Source organism: Clarias gariepinus, chromosome 14, assembly GCF_024256425.1.
Source record: "Clarias gariepinus isolate MV-2021 ecotype Netherlands chromosome 14, CGAR_prim_01v2, whole genome shotgun sequence".
NCBI classification, from domain to species: domain Eukaryota; kingdom Metazoa; phylum Chordata; class Actinopteri; order Siluriformes; family Clariidae; genus Clarias; species Clarias gariepinus.
The window spans coordinates 4,542,629-4,563,049 of record NC_071113.1 but is presented as its reverse complement, the minus strand read 5'-3'; the positions used below and the strand labels follow the sequence as shown (position 1 = coordinate 4,563,049).

Here is a 20,421-nt window from a genome sequence, read left to right as displayed (position 1 = left end):
TATTAGACCACTCAGTGATGTTATTTCTGTGGTGAAAATATTAATTAATCCCAGTAGAAATATTCAGTTTAGCTTTTCTAATAACATCTATTGGTGCAGATGCTCGTTTACATTGAGCCAGTAGTTTATTACTAGCTGATTTTAAAGTAGACATTTATCCGGCACATAACTCTTCATAACATCGGTTTTAATCAACATTTTGACTCCACTAATTGTGCAGGTTAAAATTCAGGCAGATATCCAAGTACTGCAAAAGTTTAATTAAGTTCTGTCCAGCAGTCGATTTTTTACGCCCACAGTTTGACGCATGCACAGTACACTGTCATTTCATAATCGGACACTAAACTGCGCATAACTTCACTTGATCAACATTTTAAGTTGTCTCATATCAACAACAGAGATGTCTAACCCTCACAATTTGGCTCTTGTCTGGCTCTTGTCAGAGCATTCTAGTCGTTCTTAGTATATAGTGGTTAGTACCTACCAAAAGTTGTCCAAGGAAGCACAAGCAGCAAATGGGCATCAGAGTCATGGGCGGCAAAGACTCAATGATCCATTAAGAAATAAAGACTAGCCTATCCCACAGAAAAACTTTCATGTCACAAATTGTTAAAGTTGTTCACGATTTGGCTATGATAAAAAGAGGTTCATACACACAGTGCATCACAGCTTGCTGCACAGCTGCAGACTAGACAGAGTGCCCTTCCTGACACCTTGTAATTCAAATAAGCACTCTTCAGCACTACAGTATTTAGAAAAAGCACATCAAAGTACACAACACATCAAACCTGCAGCTGGATGCACACGACAAACAATTATTGAACAGATGACCTGACCAATTACATGAACTTGTATTAGAATTAGAATAATAGAAGAATATGGAAAATGAAAGGATGTGTTCCTGTTCATAAGTCTACATCATTATCTCACAATCATGGTGGAGGCAGTGTTACCGCAGAGGCATTGGCAGCTAACAGGATAAATGGATCCCCAGTGTTTATTGATGTGACTGCTGACAGAGATAACTGGGTGAACTCTGAATGCCTCTTTTCACTTACTATCCACAAACACATGCAATGGATGGTGGCTGCAGTAAAGACATGGCAAAGCAGCTTAAGGAAAAAAACTCAGCAATTAGGTGATGTCCACTGCTGCATTGTCTAGGTCACATGGTCTTGTGCCCACTGCAAACATTCACAGCGGTGTCTTGGTGTCAGTGGAGTCACCTGCAACGGTCGTTTGGCATTCAAGCCAAAATGGTGGCGTCGGTTGTGAATGGTTTGTCTGGAAACCCTAGTACCCCACGCATCTTGTAAACGGGCCTGCAGCTGTGTGGCAATTGCATAACGATGTCCGAGTGCATAGGTCCTTAGGTACTGGTCATCGTTGCCGTCTGTCACTCATGGGGCTCCACTCCTCTGGCTGTTTGAACGATGACCTTGGAATGACTTACTGACAATACCAGCTTTTTATACCCACAGAATGTTGAAATTGATGCCACATTGAAAAAGGTTGTCTTTTGGGATTGGCCCCGATATAAGGCACACCTGTACACAGTGAGACCATTACATGGAAAACACAAAATGAGGTGTGTCTATCACCCCAATACAATTGCCTCCCTATCCCAAAAATGTCTGAAGTGAGACAAACAACCTCTACAGATGGAAAATGTCCAATTAAATGAGAATTATTAACCAAATGTATTAGAATTGACAGTTGTATATTAGGGTCCTATTTAGGGCTTTGTCTAATCAAAGACAACCTAACTAAAAAAAATTTCCAACAAGCAAAGAATAATATTTGCAGAATTTACACATTACTGGAATAACTGGAAACATACTTTTAAATTAAAACGTAAAAAGTGCAAGGTTATATAGGACATTATTATAATGTTAATGCTGCTCTAGAAATATAAAGAGCCTCTGCTGTGACAACAGCACCTTTCCGGGATACTATCATCTCAAAAAATTTTCACACAGTATAATGGAAAGACAAGATGCTTCATTGATATAATGCTTTTCCCCAGAATTTGCACGTTTTCCAGGTTTCTGACTCAAACTGCCATGGTATTAAAACTGGGGAAAAAAACTTTCAAAAGTAGATTTTGGTAAGATACATGGGTCCACTTCATATTCCTATTAGTGGCCTAGTTTGTAAGAATATGTAGAAAATGTATTGGTTTAAAAAAATGACACAATCCAGTTCTGCTCTAAAAAACTGAAAATGGCACACTTATGGCAAACATACGGCACACACCAAGAACAGCTCTGATCCCAAGAATGCACTTATAAATTGAATTTCATCTTATTTGCATTTTTACAGTTTGACAACAAAGCTCTGTTTTCTGTACAAGTATATCAAAACGATACAGGAAGGTCACAAAAACATGACTTAAGTATTGTAAAGAAATCAAACATGATGTTCCCACAATCATTATCATAAACATTATTTATTTTGAAATGCATTTTTATAATTATTACATAACATCATTTAATATTATTACAACAAATAAATTTGTATTTTCTGTCCCTAAGCACAGTGAGTTTGTTAAAACTCTTTTAACACATGTGCCAACACAGTTGCATAAATTTATTAAGGTGTTTTTGCACTAGTTTCCGTGCAAACTGCTATCGGTGTGAACCCATCAGGACATATCTGGTTGCGGCCAATTTCTCGATTGAAAGTACCTTCTAAGGCCTTCTAAATTGACTGGGGGAAAGTAAGGTCCAATGCGCTTTCTGGCCCACCATTTCCCCTGGGTTGCAGAAACACTGCCGAGTTTAGTGAATTTGTATCTGAAGTGTTCTCCTCGTATCCACCTGAAAGTATCAAAAAACAGACAATTTAGTGTTAGTGGGAAAATAGTAATGTTACAAGGGGAAACTTTACTCTAACCCTAGGATACTTTGTAGGATATATAAGATATTGTTCAGGATAGATATTAAATGTGTATTGCGTCATACCGAGGTTTGCCTCTGCTCTGAAATGGATTGTGGTCCATTAATGAGAGCACAGTGGAGTCATTCGCTAAAAGTCTGCCGGCTATCTGAATGATCCATTCATTCTGCTCATATGTCTGAGAGGAAAAGGAGAAACATAAAGACATAAAGACAGTGTAGTTTAACGTAATGGCTGATTGGTGGACTCATGTTCATTAACACATCTTTTTCTTACTTGGAAGGCAGCAAACCACATCAGCCAGTCAAGTCTGTGGTGATAAGGGGAAATGAAACAAGGTCTTCTCTCTAGAGCTCCAGGTTTGCACAAGAACTCATATTCCTCCCATACAACACCCTCATCAGAGTGATTAGCATTCAGCGTGCCCTGGAACACCACCTCTGTTCTCTCCTTAGTAATGCTACAGAAAGTGTGAAAAATAATTAACAATGTCTGCCATATTGGATGTAAGAATGCAAGGGATCTGCCACTAAAACCTGATATTACTGTTTACTTTATTATGATATACCAATTCCATCCTGAGAATAATCGTCAGTGAAAAAAAAAAAAATCAGGCAGCAAGTTAATGCTGCAGTTATTAGGCAGTCGATTGCCTGTTCTTCAAAAACAATATACTACTGACTTCATCTTAGTGACTTATTACACATATTATACAACAGTTATTTCCAACCAAGTAATTTGATTGGACGAGACACTTTACATGATTAGTGATGAGACAGTAGCAGCACTGGGACATTTAACTACAGTGGAACCTTGGATTATGAGCATAATTCGTATTCCAAAACACTCCTAAACCAAATTTACTTTTCCCATAAGAAATAATGGAAACTCTTATTGGAACTTATTCGTTCCACAGCCCAAAAAAATAAATACACAAAAATAATTAATACAAAATGTAAAGTAAAAATAAAACAAATTAACCTGCACTTTACCTTAAAAAAAAGTAAAAATAAATCCCGACAGATAAGTGTTTCCGTTTATGTGTGCAGGCGCGCTGTGTGTGTGTGTGTGTGTGTGTGTGTGTGTGTGTGTGTGTGTGTGTGTGTGAAGCTAGTCACACACACACACACACACATTAATGTAAAGACTGTTTTGTCAGAAAGATTTGCAAGGAACATCGCTAATGACACTCGTGTGAGCGCATACTAACAGGATCACTGCTGTAAAGTAAAACAAACAAACAAATGAACCTGCACTTTACCTTGAAAAGAATCGCGACAGAGCAGTGTTTCTGTGTAGGCCAGAGTGTGTGCACACATAATTTGACACTGTGCCAGCATGGTGTCAAATTATGCACGTGCCACACATAACGACAGGCTGGAACATGGATTTTTAATCTCTAATGAGACTTTCTCTTGACACACGCGCGTTATAAGAAACAGTACACGCGCGCAGTACACACGCGCTTACAAACACTAAATAAAATGTTTTACACACACACGGTCACAGTGTTATAGGACACAGTGTACGCGTGCACAAATGTTACCAGTAAGAGACTACTAAGACCCAGCAGGGGAGACGATTACCCACAATTCTGCAGCACAAGAGAGAGAAAAACCATTGGCTCAGTTGTGATCACGTGTCGCTCGGTGATACATGATACTCGTTACTCGTGAACCTTGTGAAGACTTGCTCATTTTTCAAGTCAAAATTTATTAAAAACCTTTGCTCGTCTTGCGAAACACTTGCAAACCGCGTTACTCGCAATCCGAGGTTTCACAGTATATGTATCACTTTGTGTCACAGATGTTCTAATATTGGTTAATTAAACAATCTGTCAGTCACAGGGTAGGTGAAAATAGATCTGTACGGTCCACAGTTCTGAGGAGAGAGCAGATACATGCCAAAACTTACATTCATAACCAGTTGCGGATGCAATTTTAGCAAGAAAACACATCTGATAACTTAATAATACCTTTCAAGTCATTCTTATTTGACAGTTTTTTTTTTGCCTAAGGTGAGCTACAAAGCTAACCAGCTTCTAACACAACGCTGAATCATGAAGCCTTTGTAACCCGTTAACAAAGGCACTGATTGGTATGTTGAACAAGGGATTGTACACCAAAGCGTACAAATTTTACATTTAACGCTACAGTGAAACCTCGGATTGCGAGTAGCACTGTTTACAACTGTTTTGTGTTTGTAAGCGCATGTGTACAGCGTACGTCTACTGTTTCTTATACCGCCTAAAAGAAAGTCACAAGTAAGAGGACAGGAGGAATCAGACCCTCCCGTCTCCCCCTTCTCATCTTACACAGTAAACCTTTCTCCTCTCTTATTTGAATTTTACTCATAATCCAAGGTTCCACTGTATTTAGGTTTTAACCCTTAAACCTGGAAGTTAACACGCTGATATTCTAAAGCGGAATAAGTGGAAGAGAAACTTATAAGATTTACAGGACTGTTCAGCACCTTCATGGTTTATTCTCCTCATCTTTTGACTATATAGTACCAGAAAGAATTTGAAAAACTACTTTCACCCCTGTTTATTAACACTAACTGCACAAAATGTAATCTATTTATTCAAGAACTATAATCTAATAATCTATAATTAACAAGAAAGTTAAAAACAGGTAAATAAGCATCACCTGCCAAAAGCCCCATAAGTGTTGACAATACGGAGAGGGTCAAAAGACGTGTTCATCACCTGCCTAGGGCTTAGGAGGTTTATCACCACAGGAACACTCAGATATGCAATTAAAATTCCAAATGCCACATTAACCACACGTCTAATGAGCATGCCTTAGGGATAAAAACAGTACAAAAAAATACTATATGAAAAGTTATAATATGGCCATTTAGCATTATGCATGACTGCATGTACATTGAAGGGCCAAAAAAACTGACCCAGCACCCCCATATATTAACACGCATACCTTTAGTGAGTGACTGTCCTGTTGCCTCCTCATTCTGCATCTTCATTACGGCTGTACGTTTACCAGACCAAAACAGAGATGATAATGCTGCATCGTCAAAACAAGCTAAACTGGGTACTATAGTTAGCCAGTTCAGAAAACTAAGATTCCCACTGATGATGATAGCTACCTATAAAACAAATCCATACACAAGTAACTAAAGTCAGTATATAACCCAATTATGATTTGAATTCATCTACGAAACATTCAGAATAAAAAACATTTGATGTGCTTGATGTGAAGAAAAACTAGTGCTTGTTTATACAAGTCATTAACTGAACTGTTGTAAAATGTTGCTGACCCTGGTGCAATTTGGAGGACATTTTAGCTTTTCAAGAATGCAGGAGCCTGTGTGTTCACCAGAAAGCACATTACAGCAGTCTTATTTAAACTGCACTGGTATTAAGTTTTACAAAGTCCTACATGATGTTTATAACTCTGAATGGTTTCGAGCTGCCATATCTTTTCCTTTTCATACCGTTTATTTTAATAATTCCTGGTGAGCAAAGATTTTAGAGCGAATACCGTTAGAATAGTGTGTCTGTGTGTACATGTATGAGAGTGTTCTTTACCTGGAAGAAAATTTGCAGAACTCCATTTACCATGCACATGCGTCGGCCCATGAAAGTAAAAAAAGGTACGATGAGCTCAATAAAGTGATTACTTATGGTCTCAAAACGATGAAACCACCAAGGAGACTGGTGCAAATAGTATGAAACTGGGTTAGGAACAGGCTGCGTCTGTGCAAAGGAAACAAAGACAACATGTACAGTATGGTACTGGTAGATCTGCTAATCAATTACTGGATTTTGACCACATACACAACCGAACAAAAATTACAAACTGACGGTCGTGTGATGTTCATTGCCTTGACCAAGTAGTTTGGGATTAAATAGTACTGTGTAAAAAACAGTAAACAGAAAAAAATCTAAGAAAATCTTTGCCTTTAAAATACAGTATATCTGTCAAATGCACATCAGGTAAACATTTGGTACAGATTAATAAGCAGTGTCCAGTGGTTTTAGTGTGACATATTCTAACTTTTAAAGATTCTACAGAGTACCTTTAAATCCAACAAATCCATGGAAAAGGTCTAACACAACCACACAGTACTAGAGGTGAAAATCCACATAGAATATTGCTTCCCTGCATCTCAGATTGTTAATCACATATAGTAAATATTGTCTGCACCTTACAGGAATGTATCTAGTATGGCTACAGATATGACATACTTTTGTGTATGCAGTTTGCACTAATTTGACAAGTCTGATTACTGTCTGTCTGTCAATTTGTGGCACTAGAGTTGAGTAATATAATCACTTACTGAAATACTGTTCGTATAGCGATACCATTTAAAATAATTTTAAAATTACTATTAAACACTAAACAGAATCAGCTTATTTATGTATTGTTTACTTAATCTTCAAAAGTGCAATTTTGCAATTTCTTCCTTAATAGTGTGTGTGTATATATATATATATATATATATATATATATATATATATATTTTTTTTTTTTTATTATATTAAGTTTTATACAAACCGGATTCCAAAAAAGTTGGGACACTATACAAATCGTGAATAAAAACTGAATGCAATGATGTGGAGGTGCCAACTTCTAATATTTTATTCAGAATAGAACATAAATCACAGAAAAAAAGTTTAAACTGAGAAAATTTATCATTTTAAGGGAAAAATATGTTGATTAAAAATTTCATGGTGTCAACAAATCCCAAAAAAGTTGGGACAAGGCCATTTTCACCACTGTGTGGCATCTCCCCTTCTTCTTACAACACTCAACAGACGTCTGGGGACCAAGGAGACCAGTTTCTCAAGTTTAGAAATAGGAATGCTCTCCCATTCTTGTCTAATACAGGCCTCTAACTGTCTAACTCTTTATGATGCGCCAAATGTTCTTTATAGGTGAAATATCTGGACTGCAGACTGGCCATTTCAGTACCCGGATCCTTCTCCTATGATGAGCCATGATGTTCCTTCAGCCATGATGTTGTGATTGATGCAGCATGTGGTCTGGCATTATCTTGTTGAAAAATGCAGGGTCTTCCCTGAAAGAGATGACGTCTGGATGGGAGCATATGTGTTCTAGAACCTGAATATATTTTTCTGCATTGATGGTGCCTTTTCAGACATGCAAGCTGCCCATGCCACACGCACTCATGCAACCCCATACCATCAGAGATGCAGGCTTCTGAACTGAGCGTTGATAACAACTTGGGTTGTCCTTGTCCTCTTTGGTCCGGATGACATGGCGTCCCAGATTTCCAAAAAGAACTTCGAATCGCGACTCGTCTGACCACAGAACAGTCTTTCATTTTGCCAAACTCCATTTTAAATGATCCCTGGCCCAGTGAAAACGCCTGAGCTTGTGGATCTTGCTTAGAAATGGCTTCTTCTTTGCACTGTAGAGTTTCAGCTGGCAACGGCGGATGGCACGGTGGATTGTGTTCACTGACAATGGTTTCTGGAAGTATTCCTGAGCCCATTCTGTGATTTCCTTTACAGTAGCATTCTTGTTTATGGTGCAGTGTTGTTTAAGGGCCCGGAGATCATGGGCATCCAGTATGGTTTTACGCCCTTGACCCTTACGCACAGAGATTCTTCCAGATTCTCTGAATCTTCGGATGATGTTATGCACAGTTGATGATGATAACTGCAAAGTCTTTGCAATTTTTTGCTGGGTATCACCTTTCTGATATTGCTTCACTATCTTTCTGCGCAACATTGTGGGAATTGGTGATCCTCTACCTATCTTGGCTTCTGAGAGACACTGCCACTTTGAGAAGCTCTTTTTATACCCAATCATGTTGCCAATTGACCTAATTAGTGTTAATTTGTCTTCCAGCTCCTCGTTATGCTCAAATTTACTTTTTCCAGCCTCTTATTGCTACTTGTCCCAACTTTTTTGGGATTTGTTAGAAAATCCCCCCCCCAAAAAAAAATTAAATAAAATTATATATATATAAAATTAGTACTTAGTTCATTCATTTACTCGGTCAAACAATAAAAAAATCTTTTTTTTAAAGATTTTTTAAAATCTGCATAATTTAGACTAAATTAAAAACTTTTCGGGGCTCCTCCTGCACCCAGACCTACTCACTTCATAGTGATAGTCCATGCAGGTCAGGTCCCACCAGCAGCGATCTCCTCTGATCTTGATCAATCCCTTAAAACAACAAAAAATAAATAAAAATAAAAACTAAGTAATTTTTGTGGCAAAGGTTGCTGGTGCTCTACTCTAAACAAAGGGATCATGGAAAGCTCTAACGCCAGAATAATCTATTTCAGTACAAAACCTACAGGACAAAAAAATTCAAAAGCTGGGGTCCGTTCTTCTTACGTCGCTAACTCAGTTAGCTGGATTCGATTGTTGTGGTTTTGTCCTGATCTTGGATTGTTTCGTTCTTCGATGCGCTTCTCGCATTTGTTGTCATAGCAACATATCCGTAAGCTTAAACTTGCTCGGAAGAAGGTTTATTTCATGTAAACAGGATTTAGGCTGCGCTCCTGGCGGGTTATGATTGGTTGAAATGGCGAGGTCACATCTGATTGGTTAAAGAGCACGACTGACGCGGACTGACTCACGTGGGAAAAGAAAAGCATATGCCCCTCTGCCATGGACTCCAAACCCTCCACCACATTCAAGGGTTTGTCATAAAAATATGCAAATAAATATTTATATTTATTAAAAAAATATATTTTATAATGATAAATTGTACGAAACTATATAAAAGTATACATGTTGTATTTGAAAAAAATATTATTTCTATTTTTTCATATACAACATAGTTATTTTCATATTTCTTTTTTTTCTTGTCTCATGTAATTTGTAATTTGTAAACCATTAACCTATGAATTTATGTTCTAATATAATATTTGATAGCGATTATGTAGGGGGGACAATCCATGGCAGAGGGCATTTCAGTGTTACAAAAAAACGTTGAGCCACTCTTTTTTACATTTAGTCAACCAATTAAATGGCTTGTGATCAGTGTTTCTACTGTCGATGCATATCACCTTTTAAACCAACGCACGAACGCACAATAATCCTAGACAACTCAATCCAGCTATACTAATCATCAACAACAGGTGTGCTCGAAGAACCAACTTAGCCAGATAGTAATTAGCACAATGATCTCATCTTAGATGTGTCAGTTCATCTCGGATGTGTGAAGCGACGTACGAAGAACGGACCCCTGGTGGACAAAAACAAAAAGACTGTGTGCCTTATTACAAACAAAAGCTGTTTTAACATACTATTATTGAAGAGGTGTGATTTCTATTACATTTGTACAGGTTCTAAGTTGAATTTTGATATCACTCCGTGTCCCTGGTCTTCTAAAACCATTAATTACACTAACTGTGAAAGTAGATCTGTCTGGTCCGGAGTACTGAGCAGAAAGCAGCTGCCTGCCGAAAACCCACATTCACAATCAGTCATAGAAGCATTTTCAGCAAAAACTTCACTGTGCAGCAAGAATGTGTCTTCATATATTTGTCTTCCCAGTGGTGTTACAAACAAAAAGCGCATGCGCGATACATGATACTCAGTACTGTAAACCAAGACTGGCTAAATATTAGAAAATTTTGAAAATTTACCTAGTTCACGGCAAGATTTTGAATCTAGTATTTTATCTTATTTTCCTATCAATGGGAAAGAAAGGATATAAAATATGATTATGCCAAGTTGTATTTCCTTCATTGTCAACGCAATACTTTATCCTGTTCGGTAATTGGTAGATTGGATGAAGATTACATTTTGTCTTAAAACGACTCCAGCGTTTAAAAATTCACTTGTTATTTCAGCAGTGAAATTATAAGTAATCCCAGTTTAGCTGAATTCAGTTTAGTGCAGGTGTTTTACACTGAGCAAGTATATTACTGTATTAGTAGCTTATTTTAAAGTATATTAAATCCAGCACATAACTGTTCATAACATCGCTTTTACTCGTAAAGCTCTAATTGAAACACAAAACCTTTCTTTTATTTAAATACAATGCACAGCCAAATTAAAAGGCTTAAGTTTGCTAGGGAGCATAAAGTTTAGAATTTGTAACTATGGGAAAATGTTATGTGGTCTGATATGAAGTGAAGCGCACTGTATAAGCCTCAGGTCTAGATTAAGCAAAGTTATGTAGCAATAAAATTAACTTCGACTGAATGTACTGAATGACCAGATTATCACCTCTACCTTAACTTCACTGTAATTGTTTGGGGATGAGCTGGGGAAGATTTTATGGAGTGTTTCACCTTTGCTTTAATTAAGGCTAAAAGCATTCCCCAAAAAATTAAGTGAATGTTTTTTTTTTTCTTTTTTGACCAGGCAATGTATGTCATATTTTATAAGTGTATGCCTCACTTACTGCCCCAAGCATTATTCGCACTATGAGCCAGCGGAAGGACCAGATGGAGATGAGAGAAGGTGGGCTTTGATGGTGAATCTGTGCAAGACTCCATAATGGACACAGAAAAATACCAAGGAATCCTGTCTCAAGTAGCTGGCTCTCCCAACCTGCGCAGACATAAAAAAAAGGAAAAAAAACGAAGAAGAAAAAAAAAAAAAAAAACACATACAGGTATCATACAGAATCTAAAGCTGCACAATGAAGACAAATTGGGACAGTATTAATTACAATTGCACATTATGATGCAAACCTATTGATGAAATTTGCAGTATTATACACATTAACAACACTTGTTAACATGGATGATATAATGAACATGTGGCAGTTAGTAACCCACAGCACATCTAAGAGGAATATAATAGTTCCATTGTGAATGATGAAGTCCAAGTTGACCTCGTCATATTTTGGTGCAATTAATGTATATATACAGTATATATATATATATATATATATATATATATATACAAATATTTTTGTAATTATTAGTTAATTCATTTACTCATTCAAACAATAGATGAGTTGGAACAGGAAGGGTTGAAGATGATGTTGGAGAACACAGGAAGCGTTGAGGATAGTTTAGGAAAATGAGAGGAAGTGGTATTAGAGAATGTAGCAGTGTTGACTTTTTTTTTTTTTTTTACATGACCTTATTTTTGTCTTAGATTTTTTGGATGATGCTGTGAATATTGGTGCAGGATAGGAGTTCCTTGTTCTTTGAATGTGTGAGGATTTTGTGTAATTGTTGCAACGCCAAAGGTAACGCTAAGGGAGCACCACGCCTCTCCACTTCCCATGCCAAACAGTTTTGCTGTCCTTCATAAGACACCCACTAAAAAAGTTAAAATTATGAGATTCTATTTCACAGTACATGAAATTAGATCCAGCAGTTTTAGCAAGGTGTATAGTCTAAAACTATTATGGCTGACATTGTAGTAAATGGGCATAGACATTGTCTGATGATGTAACATACCATGGCCCTATGCTAATGTAGTGTGGCAGTGTAGCTTACAGCAAGTTATTGTCAATGACCACAGATGTCCAAGTGGTACTGCAAAAACAATGCAGGCTTTATACAGAATTGGAGTAGTTTTAAGGGAAATGGCCTTTCGTGAAGTGTATGGTAGAATATTATCAATTTATGCAACCTAGCTTATAGACAAAGACCATGTTTCCTTCGGACTGAGAAGACACTGGGTCGATACAACACTGGCATCCAATTAGGGAGGTGTTTCATTGTTGATGTTACTTGATTCAAGCAGAATCTGATAACATAAATAATATATGCACATCAGTTCATTTGTTTTTCTCTATAAAACCAAAAATTTGAACATTAATTTGCTTTCTGATTGCATCAAATCAAAAATGGAAAATGAGCGTTGACTTGTTCTTTACATGTTGTTTTTATTTTAATGATTACTATTTGATATTTTATCTGAAGAGCATGCTAATTTTAATGCTATTTAAGGAATCCCTCTGACAAACTACACATAAACCAACATGAAAGCAACCGCACAGGGCTTTAACACATTTTAGAGTTACGTATTAGAGTTTACTGTTGCATATATATATTTTTTTTATAAAGTTTTGTAAAAAAGTAAAGATGTTATGGGAAACTTATACTTAACTAAATTAATTAAACACATCAGGAAAAATAATCATAATATTTTCATATTTCATCATCTTACCCAAGTTGATTTCTAATAATGCCACTGCCAGCATACAGCGTGCTTCAGATTTTTTATTGCAAGTACAGTATAACTTGCTTCAAGTGCAGTTTTAATTTTAAACTGGATTTAGCACTGCCTCCATAAAACGGTAATGAGGAATTGTCTCTCTGCAAATACAGTGTCTGTTCTGAATTTTTTATTTAATAAATTATCTAAAGTATTATAGTGCAATTTCATGCAAAGTTTTTTTTAAACAATAAAGTGCAATGCTGAACATTAAAAACCAAAAATGGTAAAATCCACAAAGAAAGAGAACAAAGCAATGGAAAAAAAATCACCAATAATTGCTGATTTTACAATTTCATAGTTTAATTTTCATTATTTGTATTTTAAATGTTCCATGCCAAAATTCAGTGTTTAAGTGTTTTTTTTTTTTAGATAGTTTATAGAGGGCTGATTTAGACGCGTCACATCCATAACTCCAGGTCATCCTAAATCATTTATTTGACACAACATTTTTAAATCTACACTTTTTGCATTCATTCAAGCCTCTTTCATCAAGTGTCATGCTTTCTACAGCTGTGATTAAAATTCTGAAGGTGTGTAGAAAAGTATAGTCTCTCTCATAAAAGTTTGTCAAGCTAATGTCACATAATAACTCTGATACAATGCTGTATATTTTCAGGGTTCAACGCAAACTCTCAATCAGTGTCTTCTTTTTCCTACCTTTTCTGTCTGGTCAGCCAAGAAGCATCTACTCTTTGACAAATGTCTAGTGGATGCCTCTTGGATAATCATAAAAGAAAAATGAGGGAAAATTTAAGGGACTTATACATTTGAATCGTGCACCCAGAAGTATTTATTTTAAAATAAAAAAGTCAAAAATACTGTGAGTATGCGGTAAAGATTATATGTTATTGTTTATGCTTATTGTTAAGGCTGTTATTATTTTTATGTTTTCAGACAAAGAGACCAAATTAAAAAGGTTGTGCAAATTAATTCACCGATACTAGGCTTGTCCATGCTCTGATACTTTTGGTTTACCAATGTAAGTCCAAATGTCTCATTCATAACACTGCAATCCCCCTATACTTACCAAAGGAAAACCTATAAAGCAAAAAGAAAAGAGCACACTATAACTGATGCACTAGAAAGAGGGTGAAATTGCTTACTAAAATTAAGAAATTATTTATTCTAATAGATCCAATACTTCTAAAGCTTAAGGATCAAAGACATTAAATATCTATTCCTCTGGTCATGTAGTCTTGACATGGTATTAGAGCACACCAAGTTAAACGACTCACATGATGTGTGTATGTGTGTGGTGATCACTCACCACAGCTGTCCAACGTTCACTATAGAGTGATACAGGACCCACAGCATTATCATGATAATCATGTTGGCCCTCCCTGATAAGAGGACAAAGACAGAAAGCGCCAATCCTGCCAGAGCAATGCCATCTAGGTTGGCATTCATGTTTTCCCAGTCCAAGAACCACAAAATAGTGGGAGTGTATGAGAGCGCAGCCATGTTGATCTTACCACCTACATAGCGTTTAACACTACGGAGATAGTCTTTACAAGGTGTGAGGCCCTTCTCCCCAATCAACTGTTTGTTCTGGTTGTAAGCCACGGCAAAAGCAACACCTGGAAAAAAAAAAAAGATTTAAGCAGGTAGTGGGGTAAGTGAGTGTATAGTGGAAAAATAATCTATAAAATAAAAGAAATTTTTTTTTTTGTACATTGGTCGGAACTCACTTTTTCAATGATATATTTACATTTCATAAATTGGAGGACCAGAAACCAGCCAAAAATTGACAGAATTTAATGACATTTTGGCAGTATGTAGGTAATTGGTATTTACCTGCACCATAAGTGAAATCAAAATGTTAATTATAAGCGATGTAATAAACAGTTAAGTGCCAGATTTAGTAATCTACTTTAAAATAAGCTACTAATAAGCTACTTGCTCAAAGTAAACAAACATCTGTTTTCATTTTAAAACAAAACTTTATCTTTATTCGATCTACTTTTTTGATTTCTCATTTGTGATTCACTCTCCAGCTACAAAGTATCGACTTATTTGTAACAAACAAACAAAAAAAGATACAATGTATCTGTCTCGCGTAGCCTCTTCGGCTGAACACAAACCGGACCAGCGACTGGGCAGCCAGTTAAAATAGCAAATGTACTCTTTTAAGTCAATTTTCTATTCCCAAACAGATGTTATCACCACCACTTACAATACATGAAGGCGATGGACCGTAACAGCACAATCCTGGTGAGCCAGTAAGTCCCAGTTCCTAACCGAACCTTCTCTTTCTTATCGTATTTCTCATTTTGTTCAGCTGTTTCACTGCTGCTGCTGTCTGCTTTTTTTCCTAAACCATCAGCTTCGCCTCTGTGTCTTCTCCTTAAAGTATTTTCCTTACACTCTAAAGTCTCACTGGTAGTCGCCATACTTTCGCGTTGTTTGCGCATGCGTGAAGTTTACCCGCCCCTTTACCCCAAGAGGGTTTCGCCTGTGATTTATGTGATTCATTCCCTATGAACCGACTCGTGAGCGCAAACGAATCATTTACATTTAGGCATTTGGCAAGACCCTTCATACTTAGTGATGTTGAAATGATTATTGGCCTCCCAGGCAGGAGTTTCACCTAAATGCTCATTTCATGATGCTTTAAGGGCTCGTTGTACTGCCATCTAATGGCCAAATTATGTGTAGCAAATAGACCCTAACATCCCAAGAAATGATTGATACTATATATTATATATCAATATAATGATTCACAACAGTGAGATCCCATGTGCATGAGCTTTTACATAAACCAGGTGAATATTTGGGGCCATGCTTAAACCAGGAGTTGCAAATACAAAACACAGCTCCGAGTCAAGCTCTAATCCTGTGCACTATGCACTATGCACTACATATTTATACATCTGGACCATTGCACAAGTCACTTTAATAAGTCACTTTTCATGAATATTTGCACAACCACTGTCATTTTAAATTTCTATATATATATATATACTTTTTTTCTTCTATATTTCTATATTTTTGTGATATTTTCATTATGCCCTTATTTGTACAGTTTATTTTACTAGTTAAATTTATTTTTCTTTAGTATCTCTTTTTATTCATATTTAATCCTTACGTATAAGTTTTTATTAATTTTTTTATTTATATAAAAATAAAAAATATATATTATTAGCATTTCACTGCATATCGTACAGTGTACGACTGTGTACGTGACAAATGAAATTTTTATTCTAATTTGAATTTGAGATAGATCTACCGGAACGGTGCTTTCAGTGTCAGGGTACAAAGTATAGGACTAGATCTGTTTGAGTAACAGCATCAGTTGCTGTAGAAGAAACAGAAATGATGTGTTATTTTTCAAAACTCAAAAACTTAAAATTCACAAAATTTCATCTTTCAAATTTCATTGTACTTCTTTCATCGTCAGCCAAATACACTCCCTGTTCAGTAATCGGAGAGTGAATCACAAATGAGAAATCAAAAAAGTAGATCGAATAAAGATAAAGTTTTGTCTTAAAATGAAAACAGGGGTTTGTTTACATTGAGCAAGTAGCTTATTAGTAGCCTATTTTAAAGTATATTATTAAATCCGGCACATAATTATTTATTACATCGCTTATAATTAACATTTTGATTTCACTTTATGTGCAGGTAAATACCAATTACCTACATACTGCCAAAATTCTGTCAATTTTTGGCTGGTTTCTGGTCCTCCAATTTAAGAAAGGTAAATATATCATTGAAAAAGTGAGTTCCGACCAAAGTACAGAAAAAATCTTTCTTTTATTTTATAGGTTATTTTTCCATACGCTGTAAAGATTCTCAGGGAAGGGAGAATTTTTGATTAAAATACTGTACATTGTGCAAATGGCTATATTTTACCAGAAAATTTTACATGCCTATTATTCAAATTCAAATTTTATTTGTCACATACACAGTCATACACAGTACGATAGCCGGTGAAATGCTTAGACAACTGCTCGTGACCTTAAAATAAAAGACTATGAATAGGAAATAAATATGAAAAATAAAATAAAAGATTAAAAAGATTAATAAATTTAACTAGGAAGGAATAAAATAAAATATAAAAATGAAAGTTAAAATAAAATAACTGTACAACAAAAATACACAATATAGAAAATATACACTGAACAAAAATATAAACGCAACACTTATTTTTGCTCCCATTTTTTATGAGCTGAACTCAAAGATCTGTATTATTTTCTACATACACAAGAGACCCATTACTCTCAAATATTGTTCACAAATCTGTCTTAATCTGTGTTAGTGAGCACTTCTCGTTTGCCGAGATAATCCATCCCACCTCACAGGTGTGGCATTTTAAGGTGCTGATTAGACAGCATGAATATTACACAGGTGTGCCTTAGACTGTCCACAATAAAAGGCCACTCTGAAATGTGCAGTGTGATCACACAGCACAATGCCACAGATGTCGCCACTATTTGCCTCACGCAGTGCAACACATCTCCGTCGCATAGAGTTAATCAGGTTGTTAATTGTGGGCAGTGAAATGTGAACAGAACACCTCTCCAATGTGCCCACTCAAAACGGTTACGGCGACAAACTGCATTCAGGTCCAGACCACAATAAGGACGACAAGCATGCAGATGTGCTACAGATGTGTTACCCTGAGACAGTTTGTGCAGAAATTCTTTGATCATGCAAGCCGATTGTTGCTGCATCTGTCCGGGTGGCTGGTCTCAGACGATCATGGAGGTGAACAAGCTGGATGTGGAGGTCCTGGGCTGGTGTGGTTACACGTGGCCTGCGGTTGTGAGGCCGGTTGGATGTACTGCCAAATTCTCTAAAATGCCTTTGAAGATGGCTTATGGTAGAGAAAACAATTTCATGAGCAGCACTGGTAGACATTCTTGCAGTCAGCATGCCAATTGCACGCTCCCTTAAAGGTTGCGACATCTGTGGCATTATGCTGTGTGATCACACTGCACATTTCAGAGTGGCCTTTTATTGTGGACAGTCTAAGGCACACCTGTGCAATATTCATGCTGTCTAATCAGCACCTTAAAATGCCACACCTGTGAGGTGGGATGGATTATCTCGGCAAAAAAGACGTGCTCACTAACACAGATTTAGACAGATTTGTAAACAATATTTAAGAGTAATTGGTCTCTTGTATATGTAGAAAATGTTACCGATCTTTGAGTTTAGCTCTTGAAAAATGGGAGCAAAAATAAAAGTGTTGCGTTTATATTTTTGCTCAGTGTATGAAGAATATATGAAGAAATATAGAACAATAAGAACAGCTGTACAAAGTAGGTATAGATTTATGTAATTTTAGTATGGAATAAAGTTAGAATAAATGGTAATAAAAAATGGTAATGTCCAGGGTTGTGCAATCCACATATTTAAAGTGTCTTGTGCAGTGCAAATATGCTCAAAAGTAATTTATTTAAAGTGGCTTGTGATGATGTGCAGTGGCCACTAGTATAAACGAATGTCCAGAATGTCCAGAGTGAGTGTAAAACCATATGTGTGGGTCAGTACTGTGTGGTCAGTCTCTCTGTGTTGGCCTTCTGGGAGCGGAATCGCTTTCCTGACCTCAACAGAGAGAACAGTCCATTGTTGGGATGGCTGAGGTCCTTCACGATCTTTCTGGCCTTGGTCCAGCACCGCCTGCTGTAGATTGAGTACAGGTCAGGGAGCTTGGTGCGGATGGTGCGCTCTGCTGATCTCACCACTCTCTGTAGAGCTCATCTGTCCTGCATGGTGCTGTTCCCGAACCAGGTTGTGATGTTTCCCGTTAGGATGCTCTCTATGGTGCAGGAGTAAAAGTTCTTAAGCACCTTGTAGGGCAGTCTGAAGTCTCTCAAGCGTCTGAGGTGGTAGAGACGCTGCCGGGCCTTTTTTACCACGGTGTTGATGTGACAGGACCATGACAGGTCCACTCTCTCCACTGGGGTGTCATTGATGACGGCGGTCTGGTAGTTCCTCTCCTGCTTAGTGCTGAAGTCCACTATCAACTCCTTTGTCTTACTGACGTTTAGAAGGAGGTTGTTCCTCTAGCACCAGATCTCCAGATTTCTAATCTCCTTCAGGTAGGCCATCTCGTTGTTATCACAGATCAGGTCGACCATGACGGTGTCATCAGCAAACTTAATGATGGTGGTGGAGCTGATAGTGGCCACACAGTCATATGTGTACAATAAGTACTGGAGAGAGTGATGCAGGCTGAGACATGTCTGCCCATCCATACTGCCTGTGGTCTGCCAGTTAGGAAGTTGGAGATCCACTGACACAGAGATGAACTGAGTCCCAGGTGCTCCAGCTTGGTGGTGAGTGTGGGGGGAATTATGGTATTAAATGCAGAGCTGTAGTTGATGAAGAGCATTTTAACATAATTCCCCCTTCTAGTGTCCAATTAAGTAAGGGATGTGTGGAGGAGATGAGAGATGTCATCATTAGTAGAACTATTTGGATGGTAAGCGAACTGTAGTGGGTCCAGTGTGTCTGATAATGAAGATATGATGAAGTCTTTGACCAGCTGCTCAAAGCACTGCATCACTAATGAGGTGAGAGCTACAGGCCGATAGTCATTAAGAGAAGCAGGGTTGAGGTTTCTTTGGAACAGGAACAATGATGGACTCTTTAAAGCATGTGGGGATCACCGACTGAGATAAAGAGAGGTTGAATATCTCTGTAAACACAGGTGCTAGCTGGTCTGTGCAGGATCTGAGAACTCAACCAGAGATGCCGTCTGGTCCTGCTGCTTTCCTAGTGTTTACTCTCTTGAAGGCTCTCCTCACGTCATGTTCGGAGATGATAAATGCGTTTCTGGTACTGGCAGTGTCTTTCTGTTTGCAGCCGTTAGTGGCGCTAGCATTAGCATTGCTAGCGTCTTTAGCTGCAGCCTCAAAGCAAGCATAGAAAGTGTTTAGCTCGTCTGCCAGAGTCACGTCCGCGTTTGTCTTATAGAATGTTAGTGCTTTATAGTCTGTTATTGTTCTCAGTCCCTGCCGCAGGCTCCTAGAGTCACTCTGTTAGAGCTGTGACTCTAGTTTCCTCCCGTAGCACTGCTTCGCCTCTTTCACCGCCTTCCGGACGTTATATGACACAGCCTTGTATGGTTCCATGTCCCCTGACGCAAGTCCCGTTTTGTAGGCAGCGGTGCGAGATCTCAGAGCGTCGTGGATGGTTTTATCCACCCACGGCTTCTGGTTGTGAAATGTTCTGATAGTCTTTTTCTCCACAGTATCATACACTAGTTTCCCGACGAATCCCACAACTGCTTCTGTAAACACGCTTAGGCCATTAACGGAGCTGTTCCTGACCATGTCCCAGTCTGCGTCTTTGAGTGCATTCTGTAATGCGGCCACCGATTGGTCCATCCAGTGCGTGACCTCCCTCTGAACTGGAACTCCCTTTTTCAGCCTTTGTTTGT

General features: G+C 37.6%; 1 protein-coding gene across 2 annotated transcripts; it reads right to left on the bottom strand.

Annotated features, from left to right (window-relative positions):
- Positions 1-2,430: 2,430 nt before the first annotated feature.
- On the bottom strand, positions 2,431-15,442 carry lmf1 (lipase maturation factor 1). Of its 2 annotated transcripts, XM_053512060.1 has the most exons (11): positions 15,205-15,442; positions 14,299-14,608; positions 14,059-14,069; positions 11,254-11,402; positions 8,991-9,056; positions 6,446-6,613; positions 5,835-6,003; positions 5,547-5,700; positions 3,175-3,358; positions 2,964-3,076; positions 2,431-2,819 (listed from the first exon to the last, which is right to left on the bottom strand). In XM_053512060.1, the coding sequence occupies exons 1-11, from the start codon at positions 15,440-15,442 to the stop codon at positions 2,645-2,647; spliced, it is 1,737 nt and encodes a 578-aa protein (XP_053368035.1). In that variant the 3' UTR covers positions 2,431-2,644. The 2 variants fall into 2 exon arrangements, with proteins under 2 accessions (XP_053368035.1, XP_053368037.1); XM_053512062.1 differs by lacking the exons at positions 14,059-14,069; positions 15,205-15,442 and having other exon boundaries at positions 14,299-14,315.
- Between the last annotated feature and the right edge of the window lie 4,979 nt (positions 15,443-20,421).

Coding starts and splice junctions, on each gene's coding strand:
- lmf1 (XM_053512060.1), bottom strand. CDS start 15,442: ATGCGCAAACAACGCGAAAGTATGGCGACTACCAGTGAGACTTTAGAG. Junction 6,004..6,445: donor TTCTGCAAATTTTCTTCCAG/GTAAAGAACACT, acceptor TTTGTTTTATAG/GTAGCTATCATCATCAGTGG. Junction 3,077..3,174: donor TGTGGTTTGCTGCCTTCCAA/GTAAGAAAAAGA, acceptor TTTTCCTCTCAG/ACATATGAGCAGAATGAATG.